The sequence below is a fragment of the Esox lucius genome, chromosome 11, assembly GCF_011004845.1.
Source record: "Esox lucius isolate fEsoLuc1 chromosome 11, fEsoLuc1.pri, whole genome shotgun sequence".
NCBI lineage: Eukaryota > Metazoa > Chordata > Actinopteri > Esociformes > Esocidae > Esox > Esox lucius.
This window is the reverse complement of record NC_047579.1, coordinates 3,932,232-3,952,486: the sequence shown is the minus strand read 5'-3', so window position 1 is coordinate 3,952,486 and position 20,255 is coordinate 3,932,232. Positions and strand designations below refer to the sequence as shown.

Genomic DNA, 20,255 nt, shown 5'->3' with positions numbered 1-20,255 from the left:
AAGTTAAATAAATACACACAGATGAGATGGGTAAAACTAAATGCAGGACCAGACTAACCCTTGTCAACAATCTCTCCACACATTTACCAGATTATTTACCAAAGCCAGTACCAGCCCTCACTCGGAATGAGCAGCTTTTGCATTTACAGTCTATTTCTAAAAAGAAAACATTTGAAGCCAATTCCAAAAAAAAGCATAATCAAGCAATATATTGGTGACTGATGGCACTGGCAACAAGCAATTTAATGTTAATAAATGCAATGAGCATCTTCAGTTCTGTAATATTTTTACCATTAAGAAAGCAGTGAAGATTTCATCTCTCATTTAAGCCAGTCCTGAAAAAATCTCTTGGTTCCAGGGGATCATGGAGGCCAAGGGGTAAAAATCACTGGTCTAGAGTGCCAAAACCAAGATGAGAGTGTACACATTTGTAAATTTCATGCAACAGATTTTATGTTACATTCAGAGGTTAAGTTCCAATAAAAACACATTAAGCTTTAGAATTGCATTCAGCACATAAAAAAGTATGTGAAAAAGTACCTTTTATGTACATTGCGTCATCTCGTGTTGGTTTTTATCCACTAATGCTACTTTTCCACTGTAGGTTTTTGCTGGTTCCTATCAAGAAATTCATGGTTCAGCTCTGACCCCAGACACATATTGTGGACTCCAACACATCATAGAATACAAAGGGAGAAATAGCAATGATGCACGTCCCACCACCTTGCTCCCTGACCAGCTCAACGAAGAAACCTTCCATAACCTACATGAATGACTACCACCCTGTAGCACTGACCTCCATCATCATGAAGTGAATGACTACCACCCTGTAGCACTAACCTCCATCATCATGAAGTGAATGACTACCACCCTGTAACACTGACCTCCATCATCATGAAGTGAATGACTACCACCCTGTAGCACTGACCTCCATCATCATGAAGTGAATGACTACCACCCTGTAGCACTAACCTCCATCATCATGAAGTGCTTTGAGCGGCTGGTCAGAACTCACATCTGCTCCACCCTTCCTGACACCTTGGACCCCTTTCTATTCTCATACCGCCCCAATAGATCTACGGATGATGCCATCGCCCTGACGACACACACCGCCCTCTCCCACCTGGCAAAAGGCAACACACATGAGGATGCTGTTCCTGGACTACAGCTCTGTATTCAAAACTATTGTGCCCACCAAGCTTGTTCCTAAGCTCAGGACCCTGGGACTTAACACCTCCCTCTGCAATTGGATCCTGGACTTCCTGAATGTGCGACCCCAGGAGGTGAGAATGGGTAGCCTCACCTCCTCTACACTGACCCTGAGCACTGAAGCCCCACAGGGCTGCGTACTCAGTCCCTTCCTGTGCTTCCTGTTTAAGCACGACTGCATGGCCACACACAGCTCCAACATCATCCTCAAATTCGCGGACGACACAATCATCCTGGGTCTCATCTCCAAAAATGATGGGACCTCTTACAGAGAAGAGGTAAAGAACTTGGCTACATGGTGCCAAGACAACAACATCTCTCTTAATGTATGTAAAACTAAGGATATGATCATGGAATTCAGGAAGCGGCAGAAGAGGGGGGGGGTCATGCCCCCATACACATTGATGGAGCTTGAATTCAAGTTCCTTATGTGATCATCTAAGATGGCCTCACTTGGCCCAGGCAAGCAAACTCAACAGAGGATACTGCTTAAAACAACTATACTTCCTGAGGAGTCTCAGAAAATGTGGTATGGTATCTGTAAAAACTCTCACCAACTTATACAGATGCACCATTGAGAGCATCCTCTCAGGCTGCATTACTGCTCCACTGCAGACCGTAAGTCCCTCCAGAGGGTGGTGAAGTCTGTGGAGCACGTCATCGGCTGCCATCTCCCCTCCTTGGAAGGCATCTAACATACACAATGCCTGAAGAACATCATCAAAGACCACAGCCACCCAGGCCCCACGCTGACCAACTCTGAACAAAGGATAATAGATAGGACGTGCTGCCTGTTACTAATGGGCCTCACACATCCTGTCCATACATTCTGTCCATACCTCATGATAGGAGTAGTCCATGTGACTGTCACAGGCTCTATGAATAAACACATGCACCATGGGTTGGAACATACCATACATGTGTATTTTGTAGGATAAATCTTTCTTATTGGAGGATAATGGACTGTGTAATGGTTGGCTATGAACACTGATCGCATCCTGTGTGTCCTAGCATAAAGGACTGTGTTAACTTGTAATTATTGGAGAACATGTAAGAACTACGGAAGACCAACATCTTGGACTCATGCAAATAAAGAAGGTTCTCCCCTGACGTGTGGGTTTAATGATTCTGTTCAGGGATCAAAAATTGACAGAAGCCAACAAAATTAACCGCAATACTTTAAATACAACCATTGGTAATCAGCACGGTAAAGCCTTGTTTTCTTTATTTGTTACTACTTACATGTTTTTTAAAACCTCTGCCACTCACTGCATCATACTGTAGCTAAAATGACATGCGCAGACAAATTGATGTTCAACAGTTAGCTACTGCTATACTAAGACAAGCTTTAATCTGAGTATGCACACTCATGTGACTTGTCTTATACTAAACTACTTACTTGGAAATATGATTACATTACAAGTATTATTTAGTAGGATATACTGTACATTTATATCGCTGTGTTGCCAGGTTTACAGCTGTCTGTGTTTTCATTACCTAGCTAGTTTAGTCTCCCACCTTCCATCACCTAGATAGTATGTTAGAACGCCAAAGTGAAATCCACGTCCTGTAGCTACAGTGGTCATATGAAGCCATTCATAATCACATAGTTGTTTGGCTCCTATTTAAATCATAATGATAACAGGAATCCCCCAAATGGCCCTCATCAAAAATGTACATACCCTTGAATGTTTGGCCTTGTTATAGACACACAAGGTGAATGTGATGGCAATTTCATCGATCAGAACTTTTAAAGGAGTAAGGACAGAGACAAAATTATCTTGCACAATTAACAGTTTATTTGCAAATAGAGAGACGCGTCAAATGCTTACAAACATAATCATCCGAGGAGTCTCAAACTTAATACATGAACAGTTCGTATTTATTACAGTTAAAAGGGGTGTGGTAAGATGCCCATCTGTCTTGTGTCACATAGGTTTTACCTAAAGGGAGGGCTGTCCCCCCACCTTATCCTTCCTGCCATAATGTTTACTGTTGTATTTACCTAAATGGGCCAACTGACCTTAATTCCCCCCAAGGACCACATCTCTAAGAAACAAAGGACTGGCACCCTTCTTGGTCGAGGCAGGAGAACAGATGGTCAAAGTACCTAGTGATGCTCTGATATTATACAGACATGTGTGTCACAATCAAAGTAAAGATTTACATACCAGGCAATAGAAATACAGACATTTCTCAAATGTACCTTAGTTCAAAATGTCCATAACATGACACACACCGGAGAAAATGGCAATTAAAGGTGAACTTCCCACACCTGTGGCTTTTTAAATTGCAATTATTGCCTGTGTATAAATAGTCAATGAGTTTAACTCTCATGTGAGTGCACTGAGCAGGCTAGATAATAAGCCATGGGGAGCAGAAAAGAACTGTCAAAAGACTTGTGTAACAAGGTAATGGAATTTTATAAAGATGGAAAGATGGATACAAAAAGATGTCCAAAGCCTTGCAAATGCCAGTCAGTACTGTTCAATCACTTATTAAGAAGTGGAAAGATCTCTTGATACCAAGCCAAGTTAAGATCGACCAAGAATAATTTCAGCCAAAACTGCCAGAAGAATTGTTCAGGATACAAAGAAAAAACCCACAGGTAGCCTCAGGAGAAATACAGGCTGCTCTGGAAAAAGACGATGTGGTTGTTTCAAGGAGCACAATACGACAATACTTGAACAAAAATGAGCAGCATGGTCAAGGTGAGAGGGGTCAACATGACCTAGTGAACAGAATACCATCCCCACTGTGAAGCATGGTGGTGGCTCACTGATGTTTTGGGGGTGTGTGACCTCTAAAGGCACAGGGAATCTTGTGAAAATGTATGGCAAAGTGAATGCAGCATGTCATCAGAAAATATTGGCAGACAATTTGCAAAGAAAACATTAATGGGCAGGCAAAACACGTCTTTTATTTCTTATGGGATTCACATTCAATTGTGGATCATAACAGAATGGCACAATCATATAACAAAACATGAACTGACCCTTGTTAAAAAATCAGCATACCCTTAGTTCTTAATATTGTGTATTGCCCCCTTTAGAATCAATGACAGTGTGCAGCCTTTTGTAATAGTTCTCTATGAGGCCTTGAATTCTTGCAGGTGGTATAGCTGCCCATTCATGGCAAAATGCCTCCAGGTCATGCGAAGTCCCCAGAGTGACTTGATGATATTAAGGTGAGGAAACTGTGATGACTACTCCAGAACCTTCATCTTTTTCTGCTGTAACCACTAGAGGGTCAACTTGGCCTTGTTCTTAGGGTCATTGTCACGCTGGAAAGTCCAAGAGCATCCCATGCGCAGCCTTCGTGCTGAAGAATGCAAATTGTCAGCCAGTATTTTCTGATAACATGCTGCATTCATCTGGCCATCAGTTTTCACAAGATTCCCTGTGCCTTTAGAGCTCACACCCGCTCAAAACATCAGTGAGTCTCCAACGTGCTTCACAGTGGGGATGGTATTCTGTTTACTATAGGCCTTGTTGACCCCTCTCCAAACACAGCGCTTATTTTTGTGACAATAAAGCTTTATTTTGCTCTCGTCACACCAAATTACAGTGAGCCAGAAGCTGTGAGGCATGTCAAGGTGTTGTTGGACATATTATAACCGGGCTTTTTTGTGGCATTGGCACAGTAAATTCTTCTTTCTGGCAACTCAACCATCCAGCAACAAGTGTTGTCGTATTGTGCTCCTTGAAACAACCCCACTGTCTTTTTCCAGAGCAGCCTGTATTTTTCCTGATGTTACCTGTGGGTTTTTCTTTGTTTCCTGAACAATTCCTCTGGCAGTTAGGGCTGAAATCTTTCTTGGTCTACCTGAACTTGGTTTGGTACCAAATGATCCCTGAATTTTCCCCTTCTTAGTGAGTGATTACTGACTGGCATTTGCAAGGCTTTGGATATCTTTTTATGCCCTTTTCCATCTTTATAAAGTTCCATTACCTTGTTACGCAGGTCTTTTGACAGTTATTTTCTGCTCCCCAGGGCTCAGTATCTGGCCTGCTCAGTGCATCCACGTGAGAGTTAAACTCATTGACTATGTGATGATACATGGCTTCATATGATCACTATCCTTCAATAAAATGATTCAGTATATTTTCAAAATCAATGCCGCAATTTCACAATTTCTGCTAGGGTATGCAAACTTATGAGCACAACTGTATTAGTCCTGCTTAACTACTTGCAGCGTAATTGGTAGCTATATTTGGTAGCTATCGACTATATGTTTAGAGTAGCTTCCCTGACACTGATTATAATTCAATAAGAAATGTTGATGGTGCAACATTTTGATGTAAGGACATTCTCTGCTTCCAATTTGGCCCTAATCCCAAATGTGACAGTGTCATGCCCATAACTAAAGAGGTAAACTGAAAGTGAAAATGAATAGTGCATTTTCCTTACATGTACTAACATGACGTTTCACAGTAAATGGAAACTGTGAAGCTTCTTGTGGTCCCCAAGAAGAGGTTTGACAACCACTGCACTAAAACCATACAAATGTAATTTATCATACAATCAGATTTTCTAGATTTTTGTTTTAGATTCCTTCTCTCACAGTTGAAGTGTACCTATGATAAAAATGACAGACCTCTACATGCTTTGTAAGTAGGAAAACCTGCAAAATCGTCAGTGTATCAAATACCTGTCCTCCCCACTGTGTGCTCATATAAGACATATAAGCTACATCATTTTTTTTCCGGCAACCCTCCCAAACAACTTGTGGTTATGTAGGTTGCATCTGATCGTAGGTTTGTAGACTTTCTGTCCCCAAGACCCATCTAATGTCTACAGTTCTACAGCTGTGATCCTTTGATTCATTGGTGACTCGTACAGTCTTTCTCACTGTGTGTGGGGTCAACATAGAAACACGTCTTCTTCCAGGCCAATTGTTCACATCTCTAGTTGCAGTCAATTTCTTAATTTTTGCCCTGATAGTGGAAATGGGTAATTTGAACTGTTTAGCTATTTCCACTGTCTAGACATTAGCTGAGGGTAAAAGATTTGTTCATATATTGTGCAAATTGATTGACAATCTGCCAGTGAATTGTCAGCAACACCTATACAGAGGAAAGCAACTCCAATCAATGAGTAATAATTATTTGACAAGTTAAATCAGGTGTACTAGGTCTAGAATTCTACAAATACAAGGATCTGCTGGTGGTCCCAGAGGAGAACCTGTGATTTAGAAGAGATGCTTGTGGAGAATTACAGCCATTTGTATAGCAAATAAAGAGCGTACTCAGTCAAATATTAAGGGAGAAAGAGAATCTTTATTAAAAGCACCGCAGCAAGGATCTCTGATGTTACAAACTCAATCTCACTTTTAAAATGTTTGCTAGCTTTTATATACCTTGAAGGGTTTGTCTACCTAACACAGATCACAGTTTCACTAGGATGCCCATGCTAAATAGTCAGTGTAAGCATTCCACATTCCTGAGGTTGGCAGACTGTGACCTACAAAGAGAGAATCTAAATGCAGATGTTTCTGTTGTTTTCATTATCTAGGCACATTTAATTTCCAATGAAACATACTGTTCATTCATATGATTCCACACTCATTCTTATTATTCCACACCAGAGGAATAAGGGTTAAGTGATTTTCTCTGCTCAATATTTCCATTCAGGGATTCAAAGCAGTGACCTTTCAGTTACCCGTCAAACATTCAAACCACTAGGCTATCTTTTTCCCTAATGAGTTAATAAAATGATGTAGTGCATGTTATGAACCACACCCACAGACATGATTTAGAGAGAAATGAAACTCCCTAACACATTGTTTGCTTTCAGCTTTCTGTTCAGTCAGTCAAGTGGTGCATTGACATCAGTTTGTCTCTGTTACTTTCTAATCTAGTTACCTCAGACTTTGTCCAGTAAAATGTCTACCACCAATCTTACTGACCCTGAACTCTTCAACTGTCCCATCTTTCAAGACCTGCTGAAGGATCCAGTGACTTTGCCTTGTGGACACAGTCACTGTCTGGGTTGTATCCAGGTACCTTTGGACTACCAGAGAGAAGATCAAGTCTGCCCCTGGTGTAAAGAAAGCTTTCCACCACCATTGATCAATCTGAACCGAAATACTATTCCGGCAGAAATGGTGGTGAAACTGAAGAACAACGCTTCTACAACAGACAATGTGGAGGTATGTGACTTCTAAATGTAAAAAAAATTACTTTTATGTAATTTTATGTATTTTGTAAAAGCACTTTGTGACAACTTCTGATGTAAAAAGGGTAAATCGAATTTCACAAATTTCAATTTGTCTAAAACAATTTCCATACATGCCATTTTTTTAATCAAAAAAATAAACAATTACCTGAAAATGTATATTGATTAGCAAAATGTACCGTTGCTTTCCTGTGCCTTTGAGCTTGAGAAGATTTACTTCTAGGACACTAGAAATGGACGATAATAGGGGTGGCCGATTGAAAGGAGACTTTAACTACTATTTACAGAAGAGAAGGTGCTTCAGATGAGTTAGTTACATTGAAAGCATCACACTCCACCACACATGCTGCCAGATGAACACAATTCTATACAATTTCTATACAATTTGTAAGAAGTTTAAGATGAGATGGAATGTGTGACAAAAAAATAAATGACTGAGAAAATATATTGATTGATATATTAATTTATTTAGGGGGGCTAATAGACTCTGTGCACCAGCGTAGTGAGGAACTTCCACTTTTGTCTAGAAGTCTGCATTGCAGTTTCCGGTTTACTTACTGATACCCATCCGCATTAGTAAACACCTAAACTCACAACAAGATGAGTGATGCTGTTGTACGGGGAAAAAAAATATATAATGTACGTGACTCATTTAAGTTTCAAGGTACAAGTGGGGCATCATTTTAATCAGGAGAATGTCCTCTTTTTAATAAAATATGGCTTGCGCCATTTTTTATATATTTATATACTTGCTCCATTCAATGACTTCAAACGCTAGACTAGAAATAGTCAGAAAAGGCAATTTTTTTAATATACTTCCACGTAACGCAGGTTTAAGCACAATTAATACAATATAGGACCAGATGTTTACTTCCTATGCCAGTTGTTATTTTTCAGGTTCGTTGTGAAATGAGGTTACAGTAGTAACAATTCGATGGACATTAATGCACTAATGCTTATTTTAGGCAGGTCTTGGAGACATCTACTAAAAACTGAAATTTTGGGCGACGCAGGTGATCGCCTTATGTAAACCGGAAAATTATATGCCGACATCTGGCTAAAGCGGAAGTTTGTCCATATGCTTGTGCACAGAGCCTATTAATAATTTAGGGGGGCTAAAGCCCCCCCATGATAGTCCTAGCGATGTCCCTGGTGATGCTTAACCTTTTTCATTTTCTAACCTACACCCTATCCTTAACATCAGAAATATGACACATAACCTTAATCTTAACCTTACATTAAATCTGTAACATATCATATGTAACATATCATAATATAAGTTTGTTATATTTGATACATTTTAGTTGTGTTTGTAAAATATGACCTGCGGCGATCTGGTACCCAGAAATGATTCAACTGCTGGAGGGTCACCCGTGGGCTGTCCCTCTCAGACAGGACGCACTGTCCCAGGCCGTGGGCACACTGGTGATGACCAGGAGAGACTGCACCATTTGTGACCTGTTCGCACCCTGGCGAATTACATTTTTCTTCTGTATTTCTCACAGCCCATTATTGCGTCACCACACCTAGCAGGTTCACTTCTGCCTACCGTTGTGGCGACTGAGTCCAGTTCCCTGGTGAATTCGTATTTTAGTCCCTTTCCTTTACAGTCGTGTGTGCTTCACTATTATACATTGTTTATGCACTCTATGTATTCACTGCCGTTGGCAGACTTGATGGGAATGTGTGCTTAGGGTTGTGGCGACAGTCTTTTGGACTTGACCAAGCAAGTCACGTTGGTTTCTGATTTGGGTCCGGCAGGGAGTATATCCTAGCTCGCTTGCTCTGTCAGAAACCACTAGGAGCTAAGCCCTCTAGGGGGCGAAGCTCCACAACATATAACGTCAGTTACCGGGAATATTACTCCAATATGTTGCCCCCTAGATTTGATGCCCTGCCTACCCCCCCTTTTTCTGGCTGAAGAAATTGTCGGGAGGGGGAGCTATGGACTCAGGTACCGTTATAGAGGTAGGCGTGCCCCGATTGGCTGACGCATGTGCATAATACATTTTCAGTGACGGCCACTTACGAAGCGGGGGTAAACCACTAGGAGCTAAGACCTCTAGAGGGCTCTGCTCCACTCATATAACTGGAGTTACATTCCCAATAACTAACTTTTGTTCCACAGTTAAAGTTCCTTTGTCTGTTTTTGCAGTACTTTTTAAAAACATAGATGACACAGAGACGCAAACAAAAAATATTGGTAGAGGTGGCAGAAAGGGCCAAGATAGTTGGTGCTACTGGTGTCAATATTAGATAGCTCACCTTGTTAGCTGACTGGTGGCTACCTAATTCTAGCAAGCTGGTTTGCTAGCTAGCATTGCAGGTTGTGTCAGAATTACATCAGAGGCATAGTTATTGTGTAGTGAAAAATATAATGTATTAAAATACATTTCTATTTCAATTTTAACCATTTTAATAAGCAGCAAATTTGCTATGCTCAAACGTTGATAAACAGCTTACCTGCTTTTATGACGCTAGCACGGCCACAGACACGCCCAAAAGCAAAGCACTCTGGGCGATGCTAGTGTTGGCTATCCAAACAGAGTTGCTGCCCAGCTGTATAAAACTGTTATATTTAATTTCTAGCTTCACCAAGACCCGAGTAACCCTTCTTTATCTGAAGACCTGCCAAGCATTAACTCTGACCCACTGTGCAATTATGGGAAAATGAAGAGTGCCCACAAGGACCAGATGAAAGTGAAAAGAATGATGAGCATATCTAACCCAGGTAAATTATTTATTATATTTATTTAATCAAGTCACTCAAACTATGTGAATAAGGTACAGTGCCTTTAGAATGGATTCAGACCACTTCACCTCCTCCATATTTCTGTGTTTTAAACCTAATTACTAATTGATTAAAAATCTATTTTTTGCCATCAACTGAGGGTAAAATCTGGAAACTTGCCATACCTATAATTTCAAACTACAGAACGCATTCACAAGATTTTTTCAGTATGATTTGTTGGAAGCATGATCTGCAAAAAGTTTCAAGGTGTTATGGTGTCTGGAATTGTCCTAACACTGACCTGTATGGGTGGGTGGCATGAAAGTAGCAATTACTAAAAAGTACGATCTGAAAGCATGTCTGTTTTGCCAGAAAGAATGAGAGGGGATGCAGATCAGATGAGACTGGGACAGAGCTTTTTGACCAAAACTCGAAGCGCAATACAGTAGGGCAAAAAAGTATTTAGTCAGCCACCAATCACATTGTAGGATTTTTATGAATTTATTGGTACATTATGGTGGAAAATAAGTATTTGGTACTTTTTTGCCCCACTGTATATGGCGCCAACTTGACAGCATTCATACTTCACTTATTGCAATTAGTGTCTGTGCATAAATAGTCAGTGAGTTTGTTAGCTCTCACATGGATGCACTGTGCAGGCTAGATACTGAGCCATGGTGAGTAGAACTGTCAAAAGACCTGTATAACAAGGTAATAAAGATGGAAAAGGATATAAAAAGATGTTCAATCATTCATTAAGAAGTGGAAAATTCTGGGATCTCTTGATACCAAGCCAAAGTCAGGTAGAAAAATTGTTCGGGATACAAAGAAAAACCTGCAGGTAATCTCAAATACAGGCTGCTCTGGAAAAAGACAGTGTGGTTGTTTCAAGGAGCACAATATGATGATACTTGAACAAAAATGAGCTGCATGGTCGATTTGCCAGAAAGAAGCCTTTACTGCCCAACAACACCTGGACACGCCTCAATTTGGAATGACAAGAACAAAATAGAGCTTTATGGTCACAACCATAAGCGCTATGTTTGGAGAGGGGTCAACAAGGCCTATAGTAAACAGAATACCATCCCCACTGTGAAGCATGGTGGTGGCTCACTGATGTTTTCGGGGTGTGTGAGCTCTAAAGGCACGGGAATCTTGTGAAAATTGATGGCAAGATGAATGCAGCATGTTATCAGAAAATATTGGCAGACAATTTGCATTCTTCTGAACGAAAGCTGCGCATGGGATGCTCTTGGACTTTTCAGCACATCAATGACCCTAAGCAGAGGGCCAGTTAAATGTGAGTTGGTAAAGGTTCTGGACTGGCAATCACAGGCTCCTGACCTTAATATCATCGAGCCACTCTGTGGAGATTTCAAACATGCGGTTCATGCAAGATGACCAAAGACTTTGCATGACCTGGAGGCATTTTGCCAAGTTGAATGGGCAGCTATACCACCTGCAAGAATTTGGGGCCTCATAGATACATAACTGTTACAAAAGACTGCATGCTATCATTGACGTTACAGGGGGCACTGCACAGTATTAAGAACTAAGGGTATGCTGGCTTTGTAACAGAGGTCAGTCAATTTATTTCTTTGTTGCCATATTTTGTTTTACGATTGTGCCATTCTTTTATAATCTACTGCTGAATAAGAATCCCATAAGAAATAATAAGTGTTTTGCATGCTTACTCAGGTTTTCTTTACCAATAGTACATATTACCAATTCTCCGAGGGTATGCAAACTTTTGAGCACAAAGGTATACTACCAGTCAAACTTTTTAGAACACCCCGTTTCTCAAGTATATATTGAAATTCAAGCAGTTCAAGTCCAGGTAATACCTGAAATGCGGTTTACTCCCAAATGTTAAAAAGGTTTAGGTTAACAAAAACGTACATTTCAGACTTACAACCCCATTTCAAAAATTACATTGCGTAAAATGCAAATAAAAACAATAATTTAATCCTTATATTTAATTGAAAATCATACAAAGACATCATATCAAAAGTTGAAACTTAGAAATTTTATGGTTTTTGGAGAAATATATGCCTATTTTGAATTTGTTGCCAATAATACATTTCAAAAAAAGTTGGGACACGGGCTTGTTTATTTTTGTCTTGAATCACCTCTTCTTTTAACAACACTCTGTAATCATTTGGGATTCAGACCAGTTACTGTAGTTTTGAAAGTGAAATGTTTTACCATTCTTACTGGATTAAAGCTGCTCATCAGTTTGGGGTTGTGTCTTTGTTGTGTTTTTCGTTTCATAAAGTGCCAAATGTTTTCTATGGATAACAGGTCTGGACTGCAGGCAGGTCAGTTTAGCACTTGGACTCTTGCCATGGAGCCATGCTGTTGTAATATGTGCAGAATGTAGTTTGGCATTGTCTTACTGAAATAAGCAAGGACTTCCCTGAAAAGATGATGTCTGTATATATTGATGACGTCTGTATATATTGATGACGTCTGTATATATTGATGACGTCTGTATATATTGATGACGTATCTATATATTGATGACACCTGTATATATTGATGACGTCTGTATATATTGATGATGTCTGTATATATTGATGACGTCTCTATATATTGATGACGTCTCTATATATTGATGACACCTGTATATATTGATGACGTATCTATATATTGATGACACCTGTATATATTGATGACACCTGTATATATTGATGACGTCTGTATATATTGATGACGTCTCTATATATTGATGACGTCTCTATATATTGATGACACCTGTATATATTGATGACGTCTGTATATATTGATGACGTCTGTATATATTGATGACGTCTGTATATATTGATGACGTCTGTATATATTGATGACACCTGTATATATTGATGACGTCTGTATATATTGATGACGTCTGTATATATTGATGACGTCTGTATATATTGATGACGTCTGTATATATTGATGACACCTGTATATATTGATGACGTCTGTATATATTGATGACGTCTGTATATATTGATGACGTCTGTATATATTGATGACACCTGTATATATTGATGACGTCTGTATATATTGATGACGTCTGTATATATTGATGACACCTGTATATATTGATGACGTCTGTATATATTGATGACGTCTGTATATATTGATGACGTCTGTATATATTGATGACACCTGTATATATTGATGACGTCTGTATATATTGATGACGTCTGTATATATTGATGATGTCTGTATATATTGATGATGTCTGTATATATTGATGGCACCTGTATATATTGATGACACCTCTGTATATTGTGCAGCATTAATGTTTCCTTCAGAGTCACCAGGCCATGTGCACTAATGCACCCCCATTGGCTTTTGAACCGTGCACTGATAACAAGCCTGATGGTCCATTTCCTTTTTAGGCTGGAGTGTCCATTATTCCTAAAAATTATTTCAAATTTTGATGTCAGAACACAGGACAGTTTTCCACTTCACCTCAGTCCATCTTGTACTTTTTGAGGAGGCTGAAGAAGTTCCGCTTGTCTTCCAAGATCCTTGTGAACATTTACCGTTGCACAATCAAGCATTCTGACTAACTGCGCCACAGTCTGGTTTGGCGGATGCTCTGTGGCCGATCAGAAGGCAGTGGGTTGTGAAAACCGCCCAGCACATCACTGTTTCCCAGCTCCCATCCATCGTAGACTTCCAGCCCAAGCGGGTCATCAAGGACCCTTCACATCCATGACCCAAACGTTTTGCCCTCCTACCATCAGGCAGGCAGTACAGGTCTCTTCACATCCATGACCCAAACGTTTTGCCCTCCTACCATCAGGCAGGCAGTACAGGTCTCTTTGTTCCCACAGATTCTTCCCAGCTTCTGTAACTGTGCTGAACTCTGTGACCCAACACTAACCATGCCCACCCACACACCGCTCAGAACTGCCTCTCAGGGACCTTGTTGCACTACACTCTTTGTACTACTGGACTCTAACACTGATTTGCAAAGTCTGATAAGGAGGTTTTCAGTTGTTACATGTACATGTCTACCTCGGGAACCTCATTAATGCTATCCCTGCATTTCAATTGTACATACACCGTCAATTTGCCTTCATTGCACATTAAGAATTTATATTCGTACTTGCATTTGCCTTCATTGCACATCGAATCTCATCTTAAATGAGCTCGGACCCAGAGAACGAGGCCTGAGTCCATGCAGTGATTTCCACTCCAGATTTATGTCTGTTTTTAATGCAGTGCCGCCTGAGGGCCCAAAGATCAGGGCCATCCGATATTGGTTTTCAGCCTTGTCCCTTGCGTACAGAGATTTCTCCGGATTATCTGAATCTTTAGATTATATTATGGACTGTAGATTATGAGATCTTCAAACTCTTTGCAATTTTTTTCTTTGTTTAATTGTTGCACTATTTGCCCATACAGTGTTTCATAGAGTGGAAAAAGGCCATTACCAAAGGAAGATTGATGTACCATTATAACCTTTACAATGGTAAGTCTAGAGGAATTGCAAAGAGAGCCAGGGTGTCCGCGGGTATTGTCTCCCTACACCAACCAAAATGCACTTGGAAACTGAAGGAAACTCTGACAGGAAGAGGTCTGGCAGGCAAGTTTCGGAGAGTCAACAGCTTGGGTGATAGCTAGCTGATGGGACAGCAACTTGAAGCACATCTTAACACAGCTCCATCCTTGTCACTACAGTAACACAGACGGTATGACTCAGGGCATACCCTCGCACGTAGCATTTAGTGGGAGACAACTTGTCAGTATTAAAAACTAAAGGGAGCAAACTTTTTTCCCAAGCTGCATTCCTGCTGTTATTTTTTGACTAGCATGGGTTGTTGAGATACACTAATTGAGATGTGGCACTTTCCATAATGAGTGATTTTTTTCTGTCCTTGCAAGGATTTGACATAATTTTGTGACCTGTGCAAATATTCTCAGATACTACCGAACATGTGAGAAATAGAAATTATAACCGTTGGTGCCAAATTGGAATTTAAGTATTGGTTCTCATGACATCTTTACCCTAACTATTTATATTTATTTTAATACAGTAAAATTAGAGAATTGGTCAGGGGTCTGAATATGTTTGGAAGGCTCTGTACAGTGTGTAAACAATCTTAACATGTTTTACACAAAATAACTGTAATAATGTTCACATTTCTTTTGTTCCAAAAACAGGTGGTGAAGCCAATGGGATCACACAGATGTTCAAACCGGTAACGACAATTGGGACACCTACTTTAGAAATTCCACCTACCCTCTGTGCTAAGTCCTCAGTCTTGAAGGGTTCTACCAAACCTGCTGCTAGAGGGATTTCATTTGGTCTGCCTAACTTTAACAAAGGGTCGTCCCACTGTAACAAATCTGACCTCTTTAGAAACCCTGAATCTCATACAAGTAAGCCTGGATCTAACACAGAGTTCACATTTGGTAAGCCTGAATCTAACACAGAGTTCACAATTGGTAAGCCTGAATCTAACACAGAGTTCACAATTGGTAAGCCTGAATCTAACACAGGATTTACATTTGGTAAGCCTGAATCTAACACAGGGTTTACATTTGGTAAGCCTGAATCAAACACAGGGTTTACATTTGGTAAGCCTGAATCTAACACAGGGTTCACATTTGGTAAGCCTGAATCAAACACAGAGTTCACATTTGGTAAGCCTGAATCTAACACAGAGTTCACATTTGGTAAGCCTGAATCTAACACAGAGTTCACATTTGGTAAGCCTGAATCTAACACAGAGTTCACATTTGGTAAGCCTGAATCTAACACAGGGTTTACATTTGGTAAGCCTGAATCTAACACAGGGTTTACATTTGGTAAGCCTGAATCAAACACAGGGTTTACATTTGGTAAGCCTGAATCTAACACAGGGTTCACATTTGGTAAGCCTGGATCTAACACAGGGTTTACATTTGGTAAGCCTGAATCTAACACAGAGTTCACATTTGGTAAGCCTGAATCTAACACAGGGTTCACATTTGGTAAGCCTGGCTCTAACACAGGGTTCACATTTGGTAAGCCTGGATCTAACACAGGGTTTACATTTGGTAAGCCTGAATCTAACACAGGGTTCACATTTGGTAAGCCTGAATCAAACACAGGGTTTACATTTGGTAAGCCTGAATCTAACACAGGGTTTACATTTGGTAAGCCTGAATCTAACACAGGGTTCACATTTGGTAAGCCTGAATCAAACACAGAGTTTACATTTGGTAAGCCTGGATCTAACACAGGGTTTACATTTGGTAAGCCTGGATCTAACACAGGGTTTACATTTGGTAAGCCTGAATCTAACACAGAGTTCACATTTGGTAAGCCTGGATCTAACACAGGGTTTACATTTGGTAAGCCTGAATCTAACACAGAGTTCACATTTGGTAAGCCTGGATCTAATAAACAATTATCATTTGTTAACCCTGAATCTAACACAGGCTCCTCATTTGGGAAAGCTGGATCTAACACAGGGTTTACATTGGGTAAGCCTGCATCTAATACAGGATTATCATTTGGCAAGCCTGCATCTAATACAGGATTATCATTTGGCAAGCCTGCATCTAATACAGGATTATCATTTGGCAAGCCTGCATCTAATACAGGATTATCATTTGGTAAGCCTGAATCTAATAAACAATTCTCATTTGTTAACCCTGAATCCTACACACAATTCTCATTTAGCAAGCCTGAATCTAACACATGTTTCTCATTTGGCAAGCCTGCATCTCACACACTATCCCCATTTGGTAATCCTGAATCTCTCACAAGACTGTCATTTGGCAAGGCTGAAACTAACACAGGATTCTCATTTTTCAAGTCTTAATGTAACACAGTTTTCATATTTGGCAAACCTGAATCTACCATTGGATACTAATTTGGTAAGCCTGTCTCTAGGATAGTATTCAAATTTAGGGAGTCTGAATCTTACCTCCGACTCTCCTTTGGTACGCCTGAATCTAACACCTTCAGTGTAACATAGCATAGAGCTGGAACGATGAACCAAAAAATACCTACACAGACATTTTAAACTCAATGTTTTGCATATCAATACTTTTTCAATGTTTCCAGAATGTTCCTGCATTCATTAAAAGATTGCCTTTCGTTTAATTTGAAACAGTGCTACATCAGCTAATCAGATTTGTTTTCTATCAGTTACTTCCTACACGTTTACAGTTCTTCCAAGGCATGCTTGAGTAGCTGTGTTCACAAAATGAGCATGCACAAATGTTAAATCATGCTTTTAGTTATGCGAATTCCGACTACATCAAAATACACTGCCAAAAAAATTAAGGGAACATTTAAATTACACATCTGGTCTCGATCAACAAAATATATTACAAATCAAAATCCTTCCTGTACATTGTTTAATTCGTTGAGAGCAAAATGATGTAACAACGGTCAAAGGAAACCAATATCACCAACTGGTTGAGGGCTGGATTCAAGATTGAAATCACAGACTGTTCCAACTTGTGTGAATTTCATCACGGCTCAGTAGTGTGCATACAGCTATGGCCCCCACATAGCTGTATGCACTCCCCACAACATCTGGCCATGCTCCTGATGAGATGGCGGATGGTGTCCTGGGGGATCTCCTCCCAGACCTGGATCAGGGCATCAGTGAGCTCCTTTCAGATATCAATCAAAACTCTGTTTTTATATAATAATCATTGCTGTGGCTTGCGATCTAAAACATACTTGTTATTCCTGGGGCTTGTATGGCAAGAAGACACAGGTTTAATCTTCAAAATAACTGTTCTAATTTGCACACAACTCCTCTTACACTCTTTCAATTAGAAACTTTGATTACATTTTTAAAACTTTCTTCAATGGGATTTCTTCAATGAGTAACAGAATACTAACAGTATCTCTTTCGCTTGAACCATGTAAGCTACAGCTTTGATTCATATATTTAGCCTATCCCCACTTCAAATGCTTGGACATGTATCAACTAGGACAATCTTTAAATAACCGTGTACTGTAGGCTAAAGAAAACAGCCACTAGGGGGCACACCATTTTTGCTGAATTTGTGGCCTCTGTAGGGCTAATTATTTTTGCTGTTGGTGGGTAGGGAGCAAATGTCACATCCTGGCATGGCCATGCCGATGAGACTCAATGCCCTCATTCTGAGCACAGATACCTGTTCCTTGTCATTATTGCCCTCACCTGTGTTCCTGATCACTGCCACCATTAAAGTTCCATCCATGGTCTTGTATTTTGTTGGTCATTGTTTTGGATTCTGTTCCATGTAGTGTTTTTCTGGTCCGTTTTGGTTTTGTTATGTGTTAGATATTTTATCAAAAGTCCTCGGTCGTCCCTGCGCCTGTATGCAGCGTTACAGCAAAAGGCTACCTGGCCCAAAGTCTTCCATCCATGTACGTCTTTATGAACATGACAGCTGAACCATGTTTATCTGTTATTTTAACCAAACTCGTGTCATTATATTAGCTTTTCAAAGTAAATTGAATATCATGCAAATATATTTTTGTAATACCTATTTTGTCATGACTGTTCTATAGGCTTCTTGAATGGATTTTCATCCATTTGTCAGTTGGCCAACCCTTCCTTTTAAACAAATGATACTGTACATTATATAATGAAATGTTTTATATATTCAGTTTATAGTATTATTACAGTTTATTGTATATATTCTGTGTATATTTTATTTTTATCTGATAGTTTTTTATTTGTTTAATATTATTATTATTTTATTTCTATTCTATTTTTTTTTCATTTTTCATGAAATTTGAGATTATTCCTCTGTAATGAAAAGCACAAATGCAGTAAATTGTTATAATTATTATTAGTTCTTAAGCAAAATTCAGGCATTAAAGCAATTAGGCAATCACAGCTATTAATGGCTAACAGTTTGTTGTATTTGGTCTTGTTTTCTGTGGGAAGGCATGCTGGAACGCATGCTGGTGATTCTGCTGGGAGGCATGCTGTATGGTAACAAAATCTGTTCATCAGTGGGGCTGTATTCATTACTTGAATCTGCTACTTAACACTCCCGTTGTGCTTCGGTTGGATAGGACCGAATATTTCTCTCTGAAAAACGTAGTTCATTTAAATAATATATAAGGCAACACTGAGGAATAATGACTTGTCCAAAATTACTGGAAGATCTTGCACAAGCTGCATTACGCAAGGAGTGTGTTTTCAATGACCATGCAGATTGTTTTTGCTGAGAATCACACTTGGCTTATTAGTAGATTTCATTTTCCATTTATTTTATGTATATTTGTTATATTTATAGTCAATAAATAATATTTAGATGTGGTCCATGTCTGAATATGACTGTGAAAATAAAGCCTGACTTGTCATCACTTGATGTGTCTGGTATTCCTTCAGGGTCTGGGAGAGGGTCCTCAGTATCACCATCACAAATGATGAGAGATACTGTGGTCTCTCCAGTTATACTGCCAATGCACTGGTCCAAAGCAGAGTGAAGAGACACTCCACCCTCCTCCTGTTGCATATCTCTTTTGTGGATCATAATATCATTTTGCATAAGTTTTCAAATCAAAACATTTCTAAGTAATTTCATTAACTGTTATGCACTCAGATGAGTCAAAATTTACCACAGCTCTAACCTGGTCACAAGCAATATTTTTTCTCTTATTTGTCAAGCTATTGCCGAGGGCTCCAAAAAGTATGCCATGTTTTGCTTCCACTGATCAAAAGTTATATTTTCTTTGTCTTCTTTGATTTCCATGTTGGCGGATAGAAATTGATGATATTTCTTGCAGCTTTAAAGGGACGGTTTGTGACCATATATGGTCATTTAGGGCGGTTCTTTATGTAAATAAGACTTCACGTTCACTAGCACAGTGTTTTAGAATGTGTCTGATTTATCAAGGCAAAGTACTTACAGGTCTATGTAAATTAAGCATACAAGCAACTGATGAATAGTAACTTTTTTGTACTTGCAAACATTTGAAATTGTATTTGTAGGAGTACATTTCGAAGCTTTTCTATGCAACATTGATAAGTGAGGGGTCTGCACTTTGTAACAAACACTGGGTCACTAGTGTTTATTGATGATGTGACAGAGCAACCCAGGAGTTTTTTAAGGCAAAGGAGTGGAATATTCTTCAATGGCCGAGTCAATCACCTTATCTCAGCTTAATCGAGCATGCATTTCAATTGTT

The 20,255-nt window shown here is 39.5% G+C and overlaps 1 protein-coding gene across 2 annotated transcripts; it reads left to right on the top strand.

The window, feature by feature from the left end:
• Positions 1 to 7,025: 7,025 nt before the first annotated feature.
• LOC105030388 (nucleoporin nsp1) lies at positions 7,026 to 19,430 on the top strand. Of its 2 annotated transcripts, XM_010904235.3 has the most exons (4): positions 7,026 to 7,360; positions 9,976 to 10,117; positions 15,281 to 15,318; positions 18,394 to 19,430. In XM_010904235.3, exons 1-4 carry the CDS (start codon positions 7,094 to 7,096, stop codon positions 18,550 to 18,552), a joined length of 606 nt encoding a protein of 201 aa, XP_010902537.2. In that variant the 5' UTR covers positions 7,026 to 7,093; the 3' UTR covers positions 18,553 to 19,430. The 2 variants fall into 2 exon arrangements, with proteins under 2 accessions (XP_010902537.2, XP_019906250.3); XM_020050691.3 differs by having other exon boundaries at positions 15,281 to 19,430.
• The last annotated feature ends 825 nt before the right edge of the window (positions 19,431 to 20,255 follow it).

Bases quoted from the DNA above. Each gene is read 5' to 3' on its own strand.
- LOC105030388 (XM_020050691.3), top strand. From the start codon at position 7,094: ATGTCTACCACCAATCTTACTGACCCTGAACTCTTCAACTGTCCCATC. The intron at 7,361-9,975 runs GTATGTGACTTC...TTTAATTTCTAG, and splicing joins CTACAACAGACAATGTGGAG to CTTCACCAAGACCCGAGTAA. The intron at 10,118-15,280 runs GTAAATTATTTA...TTCCAAAAACAG, and splicing joins GATGAGCATATCTAACCCAG to GTGGTGAAGCCAATGGGATC.